The sequence below is a fragment of the Pelodiscus sinensis genome, chromosome 11 (genome assembly GCF_049634645.1).
Source record: "Pelodiscus sinensis isolate JC-2024 chromosome 11, ASM4963464v1, whole genome shotgun sequence".
Lineage (NCBI taxonomy): Eukaryota > Metazoa > Chordata > Testudines > Trionychidae > Pelodiscus > Pelodiscus sinensis.
In genome coordinates this window covers 19841373-19864485 of record NC_134721.1, presented here as the reverse complement: position 1 = coordinate 19864485, position 23113 = coordinate 19841373, and the positions used below count along the sequence as shown (strand labels likewise).

General features: G+C 44.2%; 1 protein-coding gene across 3 annotated transcripts; it reads left to right on the top strand.

Moving 5' to 3' along the window:
* Nucleotides 1–3267: 3267 nt before the first annotated feature.
* On the top strand, nucleotides 3268–21605 carry EFCAB12 (EF-hand calcium binding domain 12). 3 transcript variants are annotated; one of them, XM_006132826.4, is made up of 9 exons: nucleotides 3485–3621; nucleotides 6225–6881; nucleotides 8818–9012; nucleotides 11200–11362; nucleotides 13266–13495; nucleotides 15062–15275; nucleotides 16516–16669; nucleotides 17906–18001; nucleotides 20302–21603. In XM_006132826.4, exons 2-9 carry the CDS (start codon nucleotides 6363–6365, stop codon nucleotides 20546–20548), a joined length of 1818 nt encoding a protein of 605 aa, XP_006132888.2. In that variant the 5' UTR covers nucleotides 3485–3621; nucleotides 6225–6362; the 3' UTR covers nucleotides 20549–21603. The 3 variants fall into 3 exon arrangements, with proteins under 3 accessions (XP_075794849.1, XP_006132888.2, XP_025045353.2); XM_025189568.2 differs by having other exon boundaries at nucleotides 3506–3621; nucleotides 6271–6881; nucleotides 20302–21604; XM_075938734.1 differs by lacking the exon at nucleotides 6225–6881 and having other exon boundaries at nucleotides 3268–3621; nucleotides 20302–21605.
* Nucleotides 21606–23113: the final 1508 nt, after the last annotated feature.

The following is a 23113-nucleotide window of genomic DNA, read 5'->3' as shown; positions in this document are numbered from 1 at the left end:
GTTTAGACTTCATTGAATTTTGGGTCAGCCCCCTTCAGCTTTATTACTTAATCACCTCAGTGTTGGTAACAGCTGTTCACATTATCACACACCATGTTTGATGTTATGTGTTTGCAAGACTTTTTAAGCTCTTCATGCAGCTGACTTGTCACTATCACCAGTTTGTATTGATGCTGTGCAGGATTTTCACGCCTTGTGCGTTCTTAAAGTCTTGCTAACTAGTCTTCCACCGATAGTTTTTTGTGCTGCTCACTAGTAATTTACTCTAGACTAGTTTTTAGCATTTCTTGTTATCATCCAGGCAGTACCTTTATTTTAGCATACTATGAACTGGATCGTGCAGAAACCTGAGCGCTAACTCCCGCTAAAATTAAACCCCTAGGCTACGTCTACACTGCACATGCATTTTTGCACACTAAATTTACAGTAAAGCGTCGGAACAGAGGACTTCTTGTGCAAGAATTATTTCTCTCCCCACGAGGGATAAGCCCTCTTGCGCAAGAGATCTTGCGCAAGAAGGCAGTGTGGACGGGCAACGGATTTCTTGCGCAAGAAACCCCTATGACTAAAATGGCCGTCAGAGCTTTCTTGTGCAAGATTGCGTCCACACGGCCATGGACATGCTTGCACAAAAGCACATGGCAGTGTGGACGTGCTCTTGCACAAAACAGTTCTTGTGCAAGAAGCCTGCAGTGTAGACGTAGCCTAACAAAATCAGAAAAGAACTTCAGTGGGGCCCAACCTAGTTGGATATTGGTTGATTAACCTTACTTTTCAATAGGATTTTTTTAACATGTAATCTGCTGTAAAATCCTTGTTTATAAATTTATATTTGCCATATTTAAAGGAGTCAAACAAATCCTAAAGAAAAGTAATAGAGATGTAGCCGTGTTAGTCTGATCTTGCTGAAACAAAAGAAAGGATTATGCAACACTTTAAAGACTAACAAGATGGTTTATTAGGTAATGAGCTTTCGTGGGCCAGACAGACCCACTTCCTCAGGCCCACTTCGTCTGGCCCACGAAAGCTCATCACCTAATAAACCATCTTGTTAGATCCTAAAGAGGCATCTATCATTACAGAAGTATGTAAACATGCTGGTGCAAAGACCATGTTGAAACTCTGCATTTCAATTTACACCATAATTCCTTCACCATGTGAAGAACCTAATAATGATCTATACACACAGTGCATCTTTAATCTATGCATTTCAAACTGGGTGTGTATTTTGACTAATTTTAGAGAGGGGAAACATGAGATGGAAAGAAGTTAATGTTCTGCCTTTCAAAGGTGATGAACACATACAGCTCCCATTGGCTGCATTGGGAAATGAGATGCTCAACACAGCAGAAATCAAGCCCTTACCCCTGGTCTACACTAGGGGATTAGTGTGAATTAAAAAGCTATGCAATTAATTTAACTGAAGTTGTGTAGCTTAATTTGAATTAAGATATTTCAACTTTTGGTGCCATCCATACTATGGGAAGTCAAAGGGAGCACACTCTCCCTTCAACTTCACTTACTACTTATAGAAGTAGGACTACCAGCATTGATGGGATCACCCTCAGTTCCTACAAGCATCAACAATTTTAGTGCAGAACTGATGTATACCAGGGTGACTTATAGCAGGGATGCCCTGTAGTGTGTCTTCACTAGACCTGCTAATTTAAACTCCAGAAGATCAACTGCTGCTGCTTCAGTCTTATCAGTAGTGTAGACATGGCCTTAGTGATTTGCCTAAGGCCACACCATCTCTCCTTAATGTATAACAGAATGGAGCCTTTTCTCTCCCCCTACTCCTAGTCCCCTGCTTTAACTACCTTGCTGGACTTCCACATCTGTTGTACACTTGGTCACTGTTTTAAGTGTTTTTATTTTCGTATTATATGAAGTTACAATGCCAAGGAGTTCAGCCTAATAATAAAGTGGGAGATATCTTAAGAAGTATATCATATAAAAAATTGGGGTCTCTTTTAAAGGTTACCACTGTTTAGTTAAAACACCCATATAGCCATAAAAGATAATTTACTATTCACACATCCAGCACTACATAATAAAAATTATAGTAGGTATTAGATCCAGCTAAAAGTTATCAGATTTAGCATTAGTTGCCCAGTCAGTTAATGAATCACCAGTTCAGACTTGGTCATTACATTAACATGTACTAGAGATGTAAGCAACTAATCGACTATCTGATAAGCAAATGCTTATCAGATAGTTGAGTAGTAACTTGACTAGTCACTCCTCCATCCCCTTGTTAGTCTATCAGAGAGAGGCAGCAAGGGGGGGGGAGCGGGAGAGGAGGAGAACCAGTAAAACTGGTTCCCCCCAGCACTGTCTCTGCAGGAGGCAGAGGCACAGCAGGAAACGGTGCCAGCTGGGACTGCTTCAGCCTGCTCCCAGGGGTTCCCACTGCAGGTGCTTCTGCTTTTGAAATGTACAAGACCCCATTCAAAAGCAGAAGTGCTGCAGGAAGCACAGGGCAAGCAAGGACTCAAGCAGTCCCCGCTTGCCTTGTGCTTTCTGCAGTGTCCCCCCCCTTGAGAGGAAGCAAGGCGGAGGACAGGAGCCCGTGCTGGGGGCGGGGGGGGGGGGGGGAGGAGGAGGCCAACTTAAAAACCTGTTCCTCCCAGCACCATCTCTGGGGTGCTTCCTGCCTCAAGCAGAGGCAGCAGGAGGATAAGGGACACTGCTGCGAAGGGGCTGTTGCGGCCAACCAGTCCAGCAGCTCTTACTATATTTAAAATGCAGAGGTGCAGCACGGTGGCTCCAGAGCTGGCACAAGCCAGAACTGCTCAGTCTCAGCTCAAGTCGGCTCCTGGAGCTACCACTGCTATGGCTCTGCAGAGCAGTCCTATCGACTAATCGTATAATCAATACCAATTGTATTGACTACACGATTTGCCGGAGAATCACCTTTTAACATCCTTACCCTGTGCTGGGGAGTTGTTTTTCTCTTGCATCAAAAGAGTTGGAAATGAAAACAACCATTTGCAACTGTTGCTGCTGCCCACCCCCCTTGCCTGCCACCGTGGTTTGGTAGCGAAGCTATGTATGAAAGCTATTAATCGAGTGTCAGAGCCCGCTGTGCTTCTCGGGCATTGCAAACATCTCCATGGCGACACACGACTGCTCTACCGCGACAACTGGCGTTTGCTGCATAGTCTCTGGCTGGGGGAAGGGAGTGCTCCAAGGGGCCCTTCTGTACCAGGGGCGGGGAGCCCGAAGCAAGCCTCACAGCATTGGGTGCAGGGCCAAAGGGGGGGGGGTCTGTCTAAATGGAGGGTGCCCAGCCAGCGGGGTCCCTGTGAGCGCTGCCCTAGCACTGACTGGCTGCTCCCGGCCCAGCGCAGAGCAGGCGCGATTGGCGCGTGGCCGACCTGCAGGTGTGCGACTTGCCGGCCGCACAACCCCCCCCGGCTGATCCCTCCTCAGCCAATGAGGAGCCAGGACGCGGGCCCGTTGCCATGGTCTCCAGACTGCAGCACTTCCCAGGCTGTGCACCAACGAAAGTGCCTGCGGGAGAACCTGGGTCGGGTCCCTGGTGCCTGCTCCGGGGCAGCCTCGTGGGAACGGCGCTTTCCCTCCCTGCCGGCTCACCTGGCGGCGCGGAGCAGCCAGGTAGGACACGCCTAGGAGCAGCCCTTGTGGGTTTGACTCTGCTGAGATTGCTGGGTCCGATGGCTACAGCGGAGGGGACTTTAGCAGCTGCCTGTCGCTCTAGTCCGGGGATATTAATGCCTGCTCTCCACCCAAGCATTTAAAAACAATCAGCGGCTCGCCTTTAGGTTGTCAGCTTGGCATTAGCAACACCAAACTGGCTGGCTGGTCTAGTTCTTGATGTGGCTGCTTCATCGTTTATAAAAGGAAGCGACTTTCAGTTTGCTGATGGCTGAAGGAAAACTGCATACATATTAAATAACAACAAGGAGGGTGTTGCCACAGATTTGGTCTAAAGCAAGTAGCATGATAACCTGAGGCTCTTCCAGAGTTGTGTTGTCATGCATTATACAGTGTGAAAAGTAATACACACAAATCACAACTAGGGAGATCGCAGGATTCAGGAGGCCAAAACCACAGAATAATACTAGAACAGCCCATTTCTAACTATATACTGACTCCTCCCTCATCTCTCTCTCCTGATGAAATAGTTATAATGCCTAGATTTCACATTGCATTTTTTATCAATAGGTCTCAAAGTGCTTGACAAAGGACGTAAATATCATTAACCACCATTTACAGATGGGTAAATAGCAGCTCCAAGTCACATACCAGGCCAGTTGGAGAGCCAGGGAAATAACCCAGATCCTCTGATTCCTAGTCCAGGACTCTATCCAATGGGCCATACTGTCCTCCTGTTTAAAGCTCAGCCTGGTAGGCTCACTCATGTAAAACTCCTACTGAAATTCTGTTGATTGGAGTTGAGCTTGAGTATTTACTACACGATCAGGCCCTTTACTTTGCATCCTACATTTATATTGTTTTGAAAAAAGTTTTTATAAACCACTGAAAATAGAACTGTTTTCATTAGATGAAAAACTATCAATTATAAAGAGAAGAAGATGCTGTGTTGAAAATGCAGACGAAAACTTTATGCTAAGTCATGAGAAATAGCAAGTTAAATTGAATGATCTAATTTTCCCTTCTCGGACAAATAAAGGCAAGAAAGCATTCACCAAAATGGTGAAATGTTTTAATAATCTACATTATTAGTAACACAGAAGGGGATTTTTAGTATCAGTTGTATCCTGACAGCCATCCTAATAATCAAAAGAATTTGACAGATTATGCTAAATCTACGTCGTTCACAGAAAATAATTTTTGGCCACTTTGTTTTCAAGCTTGCCAGAGACCTATAATTACTGTCAAGACTTTGGGCAATTCCATTCATTCTTGTATAAAGGAAAAAGTAGTTTTATCTGAACTCAATACTAGCAGTAGCTTATTTCAGTGGGATTCATTATTTTTATTCACTTACTGCTCTAAAGTGTAGCTTGGGGTACAATCTTGCAGATACTTGTACATAAGTACCCATGACAATAGTTCCCATTGAAATCAATGAGAATTCTGACATGAGTAACTTCATTCATGCACTTGCATAAGTATTCACAGGACTGGGCCAGAGAGTTGCCTTCTATGCCTACTATTAAGTGGCATATGAACTGCAGAAGGGTTTGTTATATATAAAATGTGTAATATTAATAAACCCTAGCTTTCCTATACCTGTAGCTCTTTTCCTCTGTAGATCTCAAAGGGTTTTGCTGAGTATTTTAGTATCATTATCACCATGTTCAATGATCATCCATCACAAACTAGAGAAATGGTCTGAGGTTTACAGGATGAAGTTTAATAAGGACAAATACAAAGTACTCCACTTAGGAAGGAACAATCAGTTTCACACATACAGAAAGGGAAGTGATTGTCTAGGAAGAAGTACTGTTGAAAGGGATTTAGGGGTCATAGTGGACCACAAGTTAAACATGAGTCAACAGTGTGACACTGTTGCAAAAAAAAGCAAACATGATTCTGGGATGCATTAACAGGAGTGTTTTGAGCAAGACATGAGAAGTCATTCTTCTGCTCTACTCTGTGCTGATTAGGCCTCAGTTGGAGTATTGTGTCCAGTTCTGGACACCACATTTCAAGAAAGATGTGGAGAAATTGCAGAAGGTCCAGAGAAGAACAACAAAAATTATTAAATGTCTAGAAAACCTGACCTATGAGGGAAGACTGAAATAATTGGGCTTGTTTAGTTTAGAAAAGAGAAGACAGAAGGGGACATGATAGCCATTTTCAAGCATCTAAAAGGGTGTTACAAGGAGAGAGAAAATTTGTTCTCCTTGGCCTCGGAGGGTAGGACAAGAAGCAATGGGCTTAAACTGCAGCAAGGGAGGTTTAGGTTGGACATTCGGAAAAACGTCCTAACTGTTAGGGTGGATAAACACTGGAATAAATTGCCTTGGGGGGATATTTAAGAGCAGGTTAAACAGATACCTGTCAGAGATGATCTAGTGCTTGGTCCTGCCATGAGGTCAGGTCACTGGACTTGATGACCTCTTGAGGTCCCTTCCAGTTCTAGGATTCTATGTCAGTGGCAGATTTCAGCTCTCTGAAAGGGGCAATGTAAATTTCAAATTATTAATTTCTTCTATTTTATTATAAGGAGGTCTTAGCACTGTCCATGTAGCTTACTTTTGATTGTATCATGTATTATTTCATCTTAGCTTTGGAAGGTCATACCTGATTTCAGCTCATTGCCATTTCTTCAAGGATCCCACAAATATTCTCAAGCAAAGTTAACTCAGTTGAGTGTGACCCTGAATTCTGCAACAATTCCATCTGTTTTCAGTTAAGGTGACACGATGACTGGGGAAGATTTGCTCAAAGACACTAACAGTGTGAAGCCGGAAATGGTCTTACGACACTGTTTTAAACAATACAAACTCAGAGATTTGTATCCAAAATTTTTCCTTAAAGTTAAACCAACTATATTTGGGCCACCCAAATCCAGACGTCGCATTATTATTGCGCCTCCTATGGTAAGACCAGCTTTTGCAGGTTCAAAACCCATTCAGATTACACCCATCAAGAAAGATGGAAAGGAGGAAGCTGCTGACCAGCAAATGTCCCCTGGGGCAGAAAGCTGTCCCCACACATTGAAAGAACCTTCAGAGGCAGAAGATGATCTACCAATGCTGGAATCTTGGATAACGGAAAGGAGAAAGCTCCGGTCTCAATTGGATAGCCTTGTAAATGTTGAAAAATGGCTACGTCAAAAGCTTTCCACCACAGAGCAAGAAGATAGAGTCCTGGAAAACATACAGTATTGCAGAGCAGAGAGGAAGGCTAAAATTCAGGCAGCTGTGACCAGAAATCTTGAAGTAAGTACCTGCCTCATTCCTCTGTCCTTTCAATTAGTGCACTATAATCCTGGGTGGCAGTGAAAGCCCAGCTGGGGAAGGTAGGTCTCAGCCCTGCCCCTTTCACCCAAGGCCTTCCCCGGAGCCAAGCCCCACCTACCATCGGCCTGATCCTTCCTGGCCACCTGGAGGGCCGGGACTGTGGTGCTGCACCCCCAACCCCCACTCTCCATAGCAGCCAGGAAAACCCGCCTACTCTGCCTGGCCCCTAACTCCCTGGGCAGCTGGGGAAGTTGGGCTGCTGCGCTGTGGCCCCAGTGGCCGGGGCATATAGGCAATTTTGGGAAGGTTGTGCTTTCTCTTGCCTGTATTACCGACTGCCTCTGGCTATAATTACTGAATTATACATATAATTACTGAATTATAGTCACACCTCACTTTCACAGTCATTTGACTTGAACAACTACAGCTAAACAAAGGAGATTGGAGGGCAGTCAGGTCAGTTCTTTCTATGGGTGCTGGTATTAGTCATGTAACCATGCAGCTTTTCATCAGTAAAATTACAGGAAGTGGGATAATTATACAACCAACCTAGTCAGATTGTTCCCCTGGAGACTGTTTACCTCTGCTTCAGAAGAGGTAATTCAGCCAGGCTGCATTGGAGTAGTTTCTCTGAAATATTACCTTTTGGGGCAGCAGCTGCACCCTTCCCTGATACTGTACCTTTATGGTGCCATGGCATTGCAGCTTTTGCAGTAACTATAGTGAAAACTCTGTGGTGAAAAACCCTGCAGGCTGGAGCTGCTCAATTCTCCCCAATACAACCTCTGTGGCCATCCAAGGAGGTCAGTGCCGTCTCTAGAACAAACGTCTATCTCAGGACAAATTATTTGGTGGCCTCAAAGTGCAGCCACCCAGGCTTGCTGGTGGTCACTCATATGCTTTTCCCTAAAATACTTAATTATCTTTAGAAAAAACAAATAAATGGGCATCTATATACATCCAAACCATTGTAATGTATGCAATACCAGCTAGCCAAAAGTAAATCCTTTGTGAAAAGTAATATTAATAAACATACAAATATCATTTTTCATAGCAAACTTACTGAGCCCTGGCAAGTCTGGGGATAAATGAAGCCCTGGATTGCAGGGCCAGAAGAGGCAGCAGGGGTGGAGGGGGCATGTCCAGCAGAGGTCAGGAGTCTGAAGCCCTGCAGCTGGAGGATGGAGACTGAAGCCATGGGGCTGGATCCTGGTGCTCTGCAGCCAGAGCCTGGGCCCCATGGCCCCAAGAAAGGTGGGGAAATCACCAGCTGCCTGCTCCTCCAGCACTGTACTCCAGGTGTCTCCAGAGGGATGCAGGTCCCATCCCTTTGCCCTAAGGCCACCAGCAACCACCACCAAGGCCCAAGGAGGGGGAGTAGCCACTGCTCTGCGCTGCCCAGGAGGCTGTGGCTGCAAGAAAAGCCCCCAGAGGCTGCATGTGGCCACAGTGATCACATTTGAGAAATGTGGAACTGGCCCTCCAGCCTGGTCCCCCCATCTCCTCTCAGCACTTCCTGCGCTACAGACCTGAGCCATGTTGGAAGCAGGGATACATGTGGAACAGTACTGAAGAAACAACACTTCCCCTTGTGCGTCTCCACGACAGAGGCCTCCTGGACTCCATTTCCTTCTGCCAATAGAAGCAGGGGTGTTATATGGCCTTAGGTCAGTGCAAGGAAAGATTGAGTACAAAATAAGATCATCTTGAGAAATATGGAAATTACAAGGGCCAGGCCCTTCACGGTTTTAAATTGACATAACTCCATTAAAATCAATGCAGAAATACCCATTTGTACCTGCTGATATTATGTCACTCTACATTCTTCACACTTCTGTGGCCTGAGCCAGGAAACCTGCCTGAATTTCTCATTATGTGGAAATGTGTCTCATGATTATTTTTAAATCTCTTTCAGAATCTGCCAGCAAAGCATGACCAGCCTCATCAAAAAAGAATCATCCCGCTAATCAAAGCTCCCTACCCCCAGTCCCTCATTACACTGCACAACCTTCTGCACAAACAAAAGCTCAAGATGGTGGACTTATTCAAGAAGGCAGATAAGGACAAGAAGCGGTTCGTGAGATCAGAGTTCATTAAAGTTATCAAAGGGGTATGCAAAAACCGGGTTAAGAAATTCCACCTTAATTCTGTTGGTATAACTATAACGTAGTTATATAGCCATGATAGGGGCTGAATTTGATCTTATAACAGGTCTTCCCTTAACTTTGGCTACATTGATTTTAGACATCATCTATGGGGAATTCATCTGCAGAGATTTTACTCCACAACCCATAACAATTCTGCAAGGAGAAAGGAAAGATAATTTAGTTGCATATTTGGATGACCCAAGAAATAGAGTGATTCCCAGCTGGGGACAAAACCCCACCCACATAGTCCAAAAGAAACTCACAGCTCACTCACAGGCCAATTCAGATTCTGCCCAGTGTGCAGAAATGCTGTTGGTTTCCATTACAGTAATAATAGAGCTTTCTTCAGTCTGAGGGAGCTCCAGATGCTTTACAGACCACAAACTAAGCTGTGAGATAGGGCTGTGCAGATGGAGAAGCAATGTGATCCAGTGAGGAGGGCACTGGACTGGACTCTAGACTCCTAACTTCTATTCCTGGATGTCTTACAGACCTGCTATGTGATTTGAGTATGTCACATCACCTCTCTGTACCTCTATTTTTCCTACCACCCTTTGTCTATTACAATATATGTGTATAGTGCCTACCACAATAGAGCCCTCATCTCAGCTGGTGCCATTAGATATTACTCTAATATGTGTAGTAACTATACACATTTGCAGATGGAGAAACTGAAGGCCAAAGATGAAAACTGATTCGCCCAAGGCCACCTGGCCTCTGAGTAACAAAACTGGGACTAGAACCTATAGATCTTAATTCCCAGAGGTATAGGGCATCCCCGCTATACATCCAAAATATGTTTAAAAAAAAGTGGATGTATAGTAAAAGGATGTAAAGCAGGATTTTTTTTCATGCAGCTGATTTCCGTTTGCGTGAATTGGTCTTTTCTTTTTCTTTTCTTTTCTTTTTTTTTTTTTGTGCAACAGAAGAATGAGGAATGGGAGGACTTAAAATGGAAGAGTTACCACAAAATGTCAACGACGCTAGTGCAGAACCAACGTATATCGGGGCGTCTTATAATGGGGATGTCCTATAGTGGATTTAATCTGCAGCAAGGGTGATTTAGGTTAGATATTTTTTTTTAAAAAGTCTAACTAAGGACAGTTCATGTTTGGGGACAGTTAATGCAACCAAGGGAGGTTGCAGAATTCCATTGCTGGAAAGTCAGAGATATTCTAGGCTTATGTGGTTCTGCCACAGCACAGGGCACTGGACTCAATGACTTTTCAAGATCCCTTCCAGCTCTACATTTAAGATTCTGTGAGTTATCAGACACAAGGCTACACCACCTTTCAATAATGTGGTTGCAGTGCACATGGTGCGAATGCAGAATTGTTCCCTAGGGCTTTGTGGCATCCTTTAGTTTTTCTGTGATCATCACATTAAGGATGTTAAGGACTAGTCGACTATCAGATAAGCAAAAGTTTATCGGATAGTCAGTCAACTAGTTGATTCCCACCCACCACCCCGCTGCCTCTATCAGATAGTAGCAGCAAAGGGGAGGAAGGGAAAGGGAGTGCTTCAAAGGGGCAGTGCTGCACAGCTGAGCCCGGGCTCAGCTGTGCGGGGCTGCCCCTTTGAAACACCGAGGTGGTATTCAAAGGGCAGAGCTGCACAGCTGATCTCCAGCAGCTCAGCTGTATGGCGCTGCTCTTTGAACTCCACCTCACCATTTCAAAGGGGCGCTGTGGAGCCCAGTGTCAGCTGAGGACTCCCCAGCTGACCCCGAGTTCTGGGGAAATGTCGCGCGGAACCCGGAGTCAGCTGCATTTCAAATCGGCAGCACAGCATGAAACCTAGGGCTAGCAGGGGCCCTGAGTCCCCCGCTGACCTCGGGCTCCATGCTGCATTGAAGCTTTGAAATGCACAAGAGCCTCTGCTAGGGACTCTTGTACATTTCAAAGCCGGCATCTGCGTACAGCCCAGGGTCAGCGGGACTTCCCGCTGGCCCCAGGTTGCACGTGGAGTTCCGCATTCCTCCTTTGAAATGTACAAGAGCCCCTAGTGGGGCTCTTGTATGTTTCAAAGGAGGAATACGGAAGTGCCTATCAACTAGTCAAGTAGTCGATGGAAATTCCATCGATTATTCAACTAGTCAATTAATTGATATTTAACATCCTTATATCACATATGCATTTTTTTTTTAACAGGCCAATGTCCCTATCAGTGACAATGACCTGGAAGATGTGATCATCTACCTTACTACTTCTAAACGTGAAAATTTTATAACCAGTGATGATTTAGCTGATTGTCAAAATATGTGGCTGGATTCAATGAGAGACCAGATGAAACAACCCAGGGAGGCAAAAAGAGGTAAGAAAAATAAACTCACAATAGGAAGATGATTCTGCATTCTTAGGAGCATGGGAGTTGCCATACTGGGTCCAGTTCCAGATCTATTTAGTACAACATCTTGTCTCAGATAGTGGGCAGCACCAGATGCTTCAGACGAAGGTATAAGATCATTGTAGTGGCAGATGTGGGATAATTTTCTGCCCTATATTAGATCTCATCCTGGTCACTAAAAGAGATTTGCTTGAACCTCAAGTGCAATATCCCTGCCAGAATTTTGCTGGCATTCTTGGCCCCTACCAGCCCCATAACTGAAAACTAGAACCTTTTACAAATGCCCTTCCACTCAAATTCTGGTAGTTTGAATAGACTGGAACCAAGATTCAAGCCACCCCTGGTTTTGCAAAACCAAAATCTCAACCTTCTCAGCTCATCTCTAGGTGAAAGCTTGTCTAGGTTCATGTGTTACTTTATGTTGCAGTCTCACCAGTCAAGAGGAGAAATGCCTGGAAGTGCTGAGAAATTCTTAGCACTATACAGCTACAAAATAGCCTGAAAACTTATTCCTCGCAACAACAGTTAACTGATGTTTCTAAAGTGCTTTGAGAACCTCAGAGGAAAGACAGTAGAGAATGCCACATAAATATTAAAGTATTAGGATTAAAGAAGAAATCCCACTGGGGAAAAGAATCATTATTTGTATTGAATAGCTACGTAAATGGAGGCACAGAGCAGTTAAGAGACTTGCCGAAGACTTGATGATGAATCAGTGTCAGAGGTGGGAACAAAATTCAGGGTGCCTCGCACCACGTCCTGTGCTTAGATGTTTTCCACAAAGACTTCCTCTTTGGAGGCTTACAATTTAGTTCTCTCTCAGTGCAGGCCTACCACTATCATTGCTGCAAAAAGAAAGGTCTGATTCTGAAGAAATGTTGTGGAAGGCAGCATGTGTCAAGCACTTGGAAGTTAAACCTCCGTTCAAGAAAATGAAATTAGTCACACCGCTCTTCAACGCTGCCATATGTTGTTAAAATGCTACCCATATTTTAAAGTCTTCATAATATGATCCTTCCCCTCTTTTCTTACATGCTTTGAAATGGTTAACAATGTGAACGTGTCAACACTTGAAGCATTATCCTGGGCTTCTGAGCCAGTAGCAATTGAATTTAAAAAGGCAGCTTACACAACAGAGCTATTGTTTCAGGCTATCACTTTGATGGCTTTCTCTGAAGCCATACCAGAGACTTTACGTTTTTCAACAGAAAGTTGAGAGTCAAAGTCTGGAGAGTAATTGAGAGCTCTTGCCACCCACAGCCCCTCCCCGCAACTAGTCCCTGCCATTCCCCTTCCTTACCTCCATCTATTCCTCCTGCAGTGTGCAGTTTGGGAAACACTGCTGAATGATTAACGGTGTCCAATGTCAAACAAATTCTCTCTCAGATAAAGGTGAAAGGTTATGCAACATAGACCAGCAGCAAGATTGGGAATCAGGAGATCTGGATTCTGTCCCTGGCAGAGATTTACTTGTAAAAGTCAGTCTGCCTCTCCGTATCTCAGTTTCCCATGTATAAAAAGTGGATAACAACCCATCCTCTTTTGTAAAGCTCTGTGAATGGGTGGAGGTGGGGAGCTCTACATAAACCCAGCAATTCTTTAGTTACTTTCAAGACTTTTCAATAAAGCACTTTAAAGAATCATTCCAAACTAGATGCAGGCTCAGCAGTAAAATGCAGATCTGACTCCAAATCTAGATCCAAAGCTCAAGGCTCTTGGTATCCAGAGTTCTGGTCTAAGCCCGTCACTATCTCAAATTTGCACAGAAATCAAAGCCCCCTTTTCATTCTTTCATGAGTTCTAATCAGTTTACAAGTTTATTTTCTGCTGCATGCTATGATAATGTCCTTGTTTCTCTGTGATTCTACAGCGTGTTCCCGATTTCACACCCGGAAAGCTGTATCTAAAACTGTTTGTCGTCCAGCATCTGCTGATGGCAAAACCAAAGAGACAGAGCCACTTGCTCCTAGTGAACCTACAGTGAAGTTAACGCTGTTAGAAGTTCCGCCTATCAACCTCGAACCGGATCACAGACCTCTAAACCATGAGGAAATGGAGGAAATTGGAAAGAGATGGAAAGAGAGGAAACGATGTGAGAAGGTATTGCGCATCTGCAGAAAAATTATTCATTTGCTTATGCTTTGCATTTCAGGCCTTCCCATGTGTCTGACAGATTGAGGATGAAATAGCAGTTTATAAAAACCAAACCAAACCAAGGGCTTATAATGTCAATATCGAGACGATTAGTAATTTTTTGTATATAGCACCTTCCATCTGATGCTCTCCCTTTATAAACAACTAACACATTTACCCAGCATTGCTTGGGTCCTTTTTTTTGGGCGGGGGGAAAGGGGGTAAAAGGAAAATTCATACCAGGGATGCTTGCTCTTCCCTGTCGTGTCCCTGTCAGGGAGCAAGGGCAAAGTGCACAGCTCATTTGCCCCCTCTGCTTCCCAGCCAGGAGGAATACAGCAAACTGCACTTTCCCCTTGCTTCCTGACAAATGGGAACAGCCAGCAATGTCCCCATATGAATTGGGAGGAGGAGACCTTCAGTCCCTCCTGTCCTTCCTAAAGAGCACCCCGGTGTGGGGATGGGAGGCTTGGGGCTAAGGCAGTCCCCAGTGGGGGGAGGGGCATGCCCTCAGCCAGCCCCTTTCGCCTGCCTGGTGATTCTGTCTCTTTTTTGTACGGTTTTATGAGAAGCAACCCCATTCCAGGCACAACCAAACCCTTACCTTGGAGATAATAGGAAGCTGTAATACTGAATGTGGTGGTCATAGCTCTTACCATTTAGGAGGAGTTCTTCAACACACAGACAGACACTCTGAAATATATAATAGATTAATTTTGCCTCCAACACTTTGAGGGATAGACATTGTATTCCCTTTTACAGAGCAATAAAAAGAGGCACGGATAAATGTATTTGATTAGCATGCCCCAGAATGGAAAGACCTTTCAAAGTCATCTTGTCCATCTCCTCACCAAAAGAGGATTAGTCCCTAGAGCTTATGGGATATTTGCAAACAGTTTTTCCTGTCTTGTTTTCTATGTATCCCACAGCTGGATTCACAACGAGTCCATAGCAGAGTTGGGAATAGAACTCATGAGTTCTGGCTCCCAGAGCTTTGTGCTCTAACCATTAGGTAACACTGCTGCTGGGAGAAGTTCTTTTTAAAAAATTCAAGCAACATTGGCCCAGCTGTTTGTCTCTTCTGAAACTAATAATTTCACCTGCCAGTGTTTGATTAATCTGGGGTGCATATATTGTAATGTAAATTAGTACTAAAGACATTCCAAGAGAAAGGGAAACAACAAAGTCTCAATTTTTCAAAAGAATTCTGAAAAATACGACCAACCACTATGTCTCCTAGTGCAAACTCTTGTGCAGTTCACTGCTGTGCAGACAACTAATGCACCACTCCAAAGGGGGCTTATGCAGGACATGAGTGGCGCACAGGCATTGTACTGACCCTCTCACAAAATGGATTTAATCCACAAACTGGTGCCTGTGCTCATGAAAATATAGTTACTCATTTTACATGCACAGAATTCCATTTGTACACGCATAGCTTCACTGAGGTGAGTGGAATTATACCAGGGATTCATTTGGCCGTGAAAATATTCTAGCCAACGACACAAATGAGAACCTGACCTTAACTTGCAGATCAAAGTCAGTCCAATACAATGGATGGAACGCTGTCGGCTGGTGAGATCTGGAAACAATGCCATCGATGAACATTGTTTGCCATCAACAATGGAGAGCGAAATAGGAGAAATAATTGATAAACATCGCAGGACCATCTACATGGTCTATCTGCAGAGTCTCAAATTATGCAATGAATATAACATTCCACTCACCGAAAAGGTACTGGAAAGAGGTAAAGCAAAACCTTGGGCTTGGTGTAAATGTGCTACCTCAGAACAATTCAGGCTAAGCTTTGTCCCCCAGCTCAGATGCATGGCTCTTATCTTAGGATTTCTCATGGGTGGGAAAGTCAAGTAGAAAGGGAAAGAGCAGTGTTCCCTCTAACTTTTTCCACCCCTGAGTGGAATGAATTTTCTCATGTGCCCCAGTGTGGAGGTGACATGTGACACAGGTGATGTGAGACACATCACTGTCATATTGGTGCACATAACAAAATTCATGTGACAGGTCTTGGACCAAGGGATTCTGAGTGTGGGAGGGGATTCAGGTGCTGGGGCAGAGGGCTGAAGTGTAGGCTCTTGCTAGCGGTGCAGGCTCTAAGGTGGGGCTAGGATTGAAGGGCTCAGGGCTGGGACAGAGGGTTGGGGGTACAAGGGCTCTGCCGGGGTGTGTGTGCGGACTCTGGGGTGGGGTTTGGCATGAGGAGTTTGGAGTGCAAGAAGAGGTACTGGCTCTGGGCTGGGGGTTGGGCTGTAGGTACAGGCTTTCAGCTGGGTTTGTGAGCTTTGGGGTAGGGACAGATATGAAGGCTTTGGGGTGCAGGAGGGTGTTCAGGGCTGAGGAGGCTCAAGATGGGGCCAGGAGTTGGTGCTCGGGCTTATCTGGGTGGTTCCATGGTGGGGTGGCAGAAAGGGGCTCCCTTCTGCCAGCCATAGCTGCAGGGCTCTGCCCCACCAGTTTCAGGGTTTGGGGAGAGGCATCTCCCCTGGCTGCAGCCCTGAGCCCCAGCATGGAGCTTAATAGCTCCTGCACACAGCTTTGAGGTGTATTTGCAGTTCTGTGTAGAGCAATAGGACTAGTACAGCAGCAGATGCTTCTGGTTAGAATTAAAATACATGGGCAGTACTAGGGAAGAATTGGAATAGCAAGGGATGCACCAGATCAGGATTGAGGGGATTGAGATAGAGCAGTGTTAAGAGATTCCAGGTCAACATAGCAGGTGATACTGCAGGTGAAGACAAGAGATGGACTGGCACATTTGGGATGGAGCAGGACTGGGTGGAGTGGGGGCTGCAAGTCAGGACTGAAGAGCATCTGTAAATTAAATTTGGAGTTAGCTTGCACTATGCCTAATGCCAACCATTTCTGCTAATTCCTCACTTCACTGAGCACATAATCCATTCAAAATGTGTAGCAGGCCACATGTCATACAGTTATTACTGCTTTGGTTTTCTTGTGTTCTTTGCTGACAGCCCTGCTGTACCCAGGAGACAAAATAATAAAAGAAGGTGCATATGTGCGGAAGATCAGACAGCCAGGGGGTCCCTATTCAACAGTGGATGGAAGTCGCCACCAAAAGCAACTGCTTTTAAGCAGACAAGGATTAAAAGGGGATGCCAAAAATGGGTTTGTTCAAAGAGTTTTTACTGTAGTGGACCACTTAGTGACCTATAAACCAATAGCAACTTATCTCCGAGCAACAGTATGGCCTAGCCTTAGTGGCCAAAACCCAGGATTGAAAGTCATGAGACCAGGACTGTTTCCCAATTTTTCCCACTGATCTGCTGTGTCACCTTGAGTAAATCACTTCACTTTTCTGTTCCTGTATTTCTCTTCTTGCTCTTTGTCTATTTAGAATGCAAGATCTTTAGGGCAGAGACTTGGTACATGCCAAAAGCTAACACAATGGTATCCCAGTCTTAGTTTAATTTAATAATAATTAATGGGGATGCTGGTATTACATCAGTAGGTATGATTTAGGAGGAGTGGGCAAGCAGACAAAAGTTACTAGTTTTGGTTGGGGGTGGGAGTTTTCCTCTAGCTAAAGTATCTCTTAAAAGGCAGGTGAACAGATGACACTGTTTGTTTTAAGTATGCAGCAAGCAGATTCCACTGCTGGTCCTGTATTCTAGTGTCCATGAGACACAAGGGAAAGTTGCACACACAGTGTGCCCAATTCTCCTTTTACTGATACTGGTTTGACAACAGTGTAAATCAGAGTAACTCCACTGAAGTCAACTATTTGCGTGCATGTTTGTAAAGAAGAATCAAGTTCAGTGAAAGGAAATATTCCTGCTCCCATCTTGTGATTCATTCCACTTAGCCTAAACCTCATTTTGCTGGCCATTCTGTCAAGACACAATACAGCACCCAATATGATATGTAGCTGTATTGGGATGAAATATGTTTAGAGGCAGCCTAGGATAAGTTCAGAACAATGAATGACCAGATTCTCCTCTCAGTTACACTGATGACAATGTGGCTGGACTGGTGTCAATGTGAGTTATGTATAAAAACAGGACTATTGCTACTTACTCACCTATTTCACAGGGGCATTGTGAGGATTATTTTATTGATGTCTGTACAGTGCCTTGAACTTACCAAGTGCTATACAGATGTTAAGTATCCCTACGTACCATGATGATGGATGCAGTGTAAAAACCTGAATGTACAATTACCTATTCAACACCTTTCCCCACTGCATTATTTTTATGTAGCTCCATCTGATAATTACATCTGATAATTTACCGACATGTAGAAAGACAAGGAAAGTTTCCCCAAGAGTTTCCAGTTTGTTGATTGAGATCTCTACCAAAGTATATTCACTGTTTGAAATGATGCCTATTTTGTCTTTCCTGACAGACTGCGTGGTACAGGGATTAAGAGGCAACTATACGGAAACCAGAAGGCATACAGAGGCAGTGAGATGTCATTTGATGATTATGAACAGTTAACAAGGTCTGTGCAGAGAATGGTTTAGTCCATATACAACAGTGAAATAGTGCCAAAACTCAGTAAGACATTCCAAGAAAGAAAATCCAGGCAGGAATCCAATCAACAATTCTCCAACACAACCCAAAATAACATTAGGCCATAAGAACTTTCCTTTTCTTTGACACAAGTGACCAGACCTAACACAGAAGGGCAACACTTAAGGTTATAGTCAATGTTTATAAAGAAGTGGCGGTAAAGACAAACCACCTTGGATGTGCAGATCCTAGAGGCGTTAGAATAGGAATCCAAATACCACCCAAATTAATTCAATGACAAAACATCCAGGCCCAAGTGGCAGACAATTTATTCTCCTAGATCCTGCAAATAAGAGCTATAGGGTCCACTTCTTAATCAGAGAAGTCCTTGGGTTATTTACTCAAATATTCTTTGACGCAGAAGGCAAGCCAGCAGATAAGAGTCCTGCACTGGAAATTAGGGATGTAAATATTCATCAAAACAGTTAACCTGATAAATTATTAAAATTATATAATTTAACTAGTTAACCATTGGTGGGAGCAGGGCAGATTGGGGGGGTGGTCTTACTATTGCGGCAGAGTCCAGATCCACTGGGCCGGAGCTATGAGAGACAGGACTGCAATGTGGCTGGGAGCTGGATCCGAGAGCCTGGTCCAGGGCCATGGTGGTGCAGCCAGGAGCCGCAGCCACGGGAGCGGAGGCTGCAGCATGGTGGGGAGCCAGAGGAGCCAGGGCCACAGCACGGCTGGGACCCAGGGTCACGGGAGCTGGGACCGCCTGCCATACAGCCCCACCTGCCACCCTGACCTCATGAGGTTCCTGTCAAACAGCTCCACACAACTGGCAGTTCAGTTAATCAGTTACCAAGTAAGCATTCTAGTAAGCCTAATGCTTACCAGGTAAACAGTTAACCAATTAGCCTTTTATATTCCCACTGGAAATGTTATTGAACATGTCGATACCACTTTAAACTAGGTGCTATGAAATCAGAAATAAGCATCTCCAGTCAGTACTGATTGGAGAATGGGTTGGTTTGTTTTTTACGCCCTTAAAATTTTGATGGGAAAAAGATTTTCATTTATCTGAAAACAAAAACAAACAGCAAATGGAAATACTGCCATAGCATCTCATGGGAGCTGTAGTTCAGATGCTTCAAGACTCTATTCCCTGCCTGGTCTACATCTACCATGATGCTCTAGAAGATTATGCAGGCTTGCTATGCGGCCAGTCCTTTGAACACAATGGTGGCATGAGGCACCTGAACTACTGCTTCTAGAGGGCACCATGGTAACATTTCCAAATTGAAATTTTGGGTTTTCAGATTAAAACTTCTACATTTTTGGGGGGGGGGGGAGGCGTTTGGGGGATAAGTTGAATTTTTTTGCACAAAGCAGATACTTTTTGGGGGGGTAGGTTTAGCTGAAAGCCCAATTTTCTGTCAAACAGTTCCAGTGGCAATTTTTTTAATAGCCTCGCTGTCAGGTTTCTATAATTGGGGGAGTCCCTTATGATGTCCTGAGGGAAAGGGGCTTCTTCATCTTACATGTGGACTTACAGGTATAGTTTCTGAGTGCCTTCTGGTATAGGAATCCCTGATAGTGACATATGTATCTTATCTGGGTTACTATAGTGAGCCAACTATAAAAGACAATTCAGCACTTGGATAGGAGACCTTCCAGGAAAATTTGACAAAAAGTGATGTTGGTGAATCAGTAGATGGCATTTGTCTTTCCTGTCAATACAAACCCATTACTCCTGTGTCATACTAAGGGGCCTAAGCTGCTGGAGATGCCTCTCTTTGGGTCATCCTACTTGTGGCTGTTAAATCCCCTAGCACTGTTCAGAAGAGCAGGGATATTAACTCTGATCTCCTGTCCAGTTTAGTAATTGCATCCAGTGGTTTGGTTTTATTTTCTGTGGGCCAAATCCTGAAGTTCTTACACAGCTTGTACTTACTTCTTAATCAGGTGCACTAACTTCCCTATGCGTTATACCTGATTATACTGACCAAGAACTTCAGAATTTTGTCCCATATAAATACATATAATTGAATACAATTCAGTTTGCATTTTCCTGGGGTTTCCTTTCAGTATGTGGCTCTCTGCCATTTTCTGTTCTCGGCTTTTCTGCCATGTTTCAGCCGACACATCTCACCCCACAATTGGCTGCATTTCAGTGATGATGAAAGAGATTCCTGGGCAGTGAATCTAATTACTTGAGCATTTGGTTTCTTTAAGTGAAAGGCATTATATAAGCATGAGATTGATTATTTAACTCATATTTTCCAGGCATCTGCATATGAAGTGGTCCAATCTGAGCTGCAGGTCTAATGACAATAACTTCTGGCCAGGTCACCTTCTGGACAAGCTGCGTATTTATCTCCCCCAGATAAAGACTAATCAGGAGCATGCCCTGTTCAGCTATATTCATCCAACACCACCTGCCTATCCTGGTATTTACAACCCACACCACAGCTGGCCAGTCAGTGACCAGGGATACGTGACCTATGGAAACACTGACACTCAAAAGTATTGATGTTGTCTGGGACAGTAATGCTGTATGTGATGAAAGCTCTGTGATTCCTCAGTCACCTCCATGGAGTTAGGCCACCATCATGAACAAAATAAAGCTATCAAAGCCAAAAAAGTACACATTCAATTCAAAGCTAGAGCAAAGTTGTGCAGGACTTGATAGACCAGCATTCCTCAAAGTGGCCCAGGCCACGCTGCTTCCCACAGTTCCCCTGGGCTGGAAATGACAAATCAGAGCCAATGTTTACCTTTGGGTAAACAAAGTGGCATGGGCCCACTAAGAGCTTTCCCAAATAGGCCCATGGCCCACTTTCAGGAACACTGGGATAGACAATGAAATACAGAAACAAAATACAGGACTATGTAGCACTTTAAAGACTAACAAGATGGTTTATTAGATGATGAGCTTTTGTGGGCCAGACCCACTTCCTCAGATCAAATAGTGGAAGAAAATAGTCACAACCATATATACCAAAGGATACAGTTAAAAAATGAACACATATGAAAAGGACAAATCAAATTTCAGAACAGAAGGAGGATGCAGGGGTGAGGAAAGGGAAGGTAAATGTCTGTGAGCTAATAAAACTCATAATCTAATAAACCATCTTGTTAGTCTTTAAAGTGCTACATAGTCCTGTATTTTGTTTCAGCTACCCTAGACTAACATGGCTACATTTCTATCACTAATGAAATACAGAGCAGCTTTCTTCTAGATTGTCAAGTTTCTGATTCTTGTGACTCATAACACAGGACATGGGGACATTCAATGAAACTGAAAGGTGGCAAAGTCAAAACTAATAGTTTTGCACATATGTAATTAGACTGTGGAACTCATCACCACAAGACATTGATGATGCTAAAAATTTAGCACAATTCAAAAAGGGATGGACCATTCATAAAGATAAACAAGAATATCTAAACTTATTACAACTCTAACCTAAGTTGAAGGTCAGACTATTCCACATCCACTTACTGTAGAATTTCTTATGCTTTCCACTGAAGTACCTAGTAGTAACCACTGTCCGGACAGTAAACTACACTCAGATCTGACTGAATCTGGCAATTCCTTTGTTTTTGTGAATCAAATTCAGCTCTTTGGTGACCCATGTAAAAAGTACTTGGCAAGTCCCAGTTAGGGATGTGAATTGTTAACCGGTTAAACAGCAAGCCACATCCTTAATGGGTGAGGCTTACTGGTTCCGGTTAACAGGTGGGGGTTGGAGCAGCTCTCTGCCCCCTATGGGCAAGAGGCTGCTTCAGCCCCATGGGGCCTGCGGTGGGCAGGCAGAGCAGCCCCTTTTGGCAACGGGCCTGGTCCAGGCATGCCACAGGCAGGGACACTCCAGCTCAGCCAGAGAAGCCCTTGTCTGCGGCAGGGAGGGGGCCGCTCCAGCCCAGCCAGGCTAGAGCAGCCTCCCTACCATTCCTCCTTAATCGGTTAAACATTACATTAGAACATAAGAATGGCCACACTGGGTCAGACCAAAGGTCCATCCAGCCCAGTACCCTGTCTGACGACAGTGGCCAATGCCAGGTGCCCCAGAGGGAGCGAACCAAACAGGTAATGATCAAGTGATCTCTCTCCTGCCATCCATCTCCACCCTCTGACAAACAGAGGCTAGGGACACCATTCCTTACCCATCCTGGCTAATAGCCATTAATGGACTTAACATGTAATTTAACTGGTTAACCAAATAAATGGGATTTTACATCTCTTCCTAGTCCCAGTCTGGTTCCCACGGGCAGATAGGTCCAAGTCACAAAAACTGCCATCACAACTAGCTCCACTTTATAGGATGGAAGAGTGAGTGGACCGTGATGACTAAAATAACCTGCCATACCCTTAGAGGTCAGAGTCAAGGCACATGGGTGCAGGAGACAAGGAAACTTGCCCTCTTTCTGCCCACACTGCACCTTTTCTGTGGATTTCAGGAGGATTCGGGTTTCCATGATGAAAATATCTTGATGATGGACCAACATTTGAAACCTGCTAATTTTCTAACAGCCTGGGAACACTGGACCATGAGAGAAGGAACACTGGTTGTTGGGACACTGGTCCTACCCTGGTCCCATTGAGAATACTGATGGGCTCTTTAAGTGCCATCGGCTCAGCCAGAGATGTGAGTAGAGACCCCAGTTTAATTTAAGAGGTTTATTTAAATAAATAATTTTACCTTTCTCTTCCCCTTGCAAATCAAACAAATCCCTCAGAGAAGGGTAGTTGATTTGAAAACATTTTTCAACAGCAGGTTCTTATGCAGAGTTTTCATACTATTTGGAACACATATTTTAGCCATTCATTTTTTAACTGTATCCTCTTTCTTCAAAACACAGTACATGGAGCAGTCAAATGGAATTTGGTTACCTAATTTTTAAGAGTTTTTTCAGTAACATGGGATATGGTTATTTAGCTGTGTTGTATAAAATTTAACCAAGCAGTTCCAGGCATAAAGATCTTTCACTGAAAATATTTATGAACAGATTGCAGATTGGACCTCCCCAGTCTAGCACCCTCGGGACCTGACCGGTTCCGGATGAAGGATATTGCCAGACCAGGAAAGGTAATTTC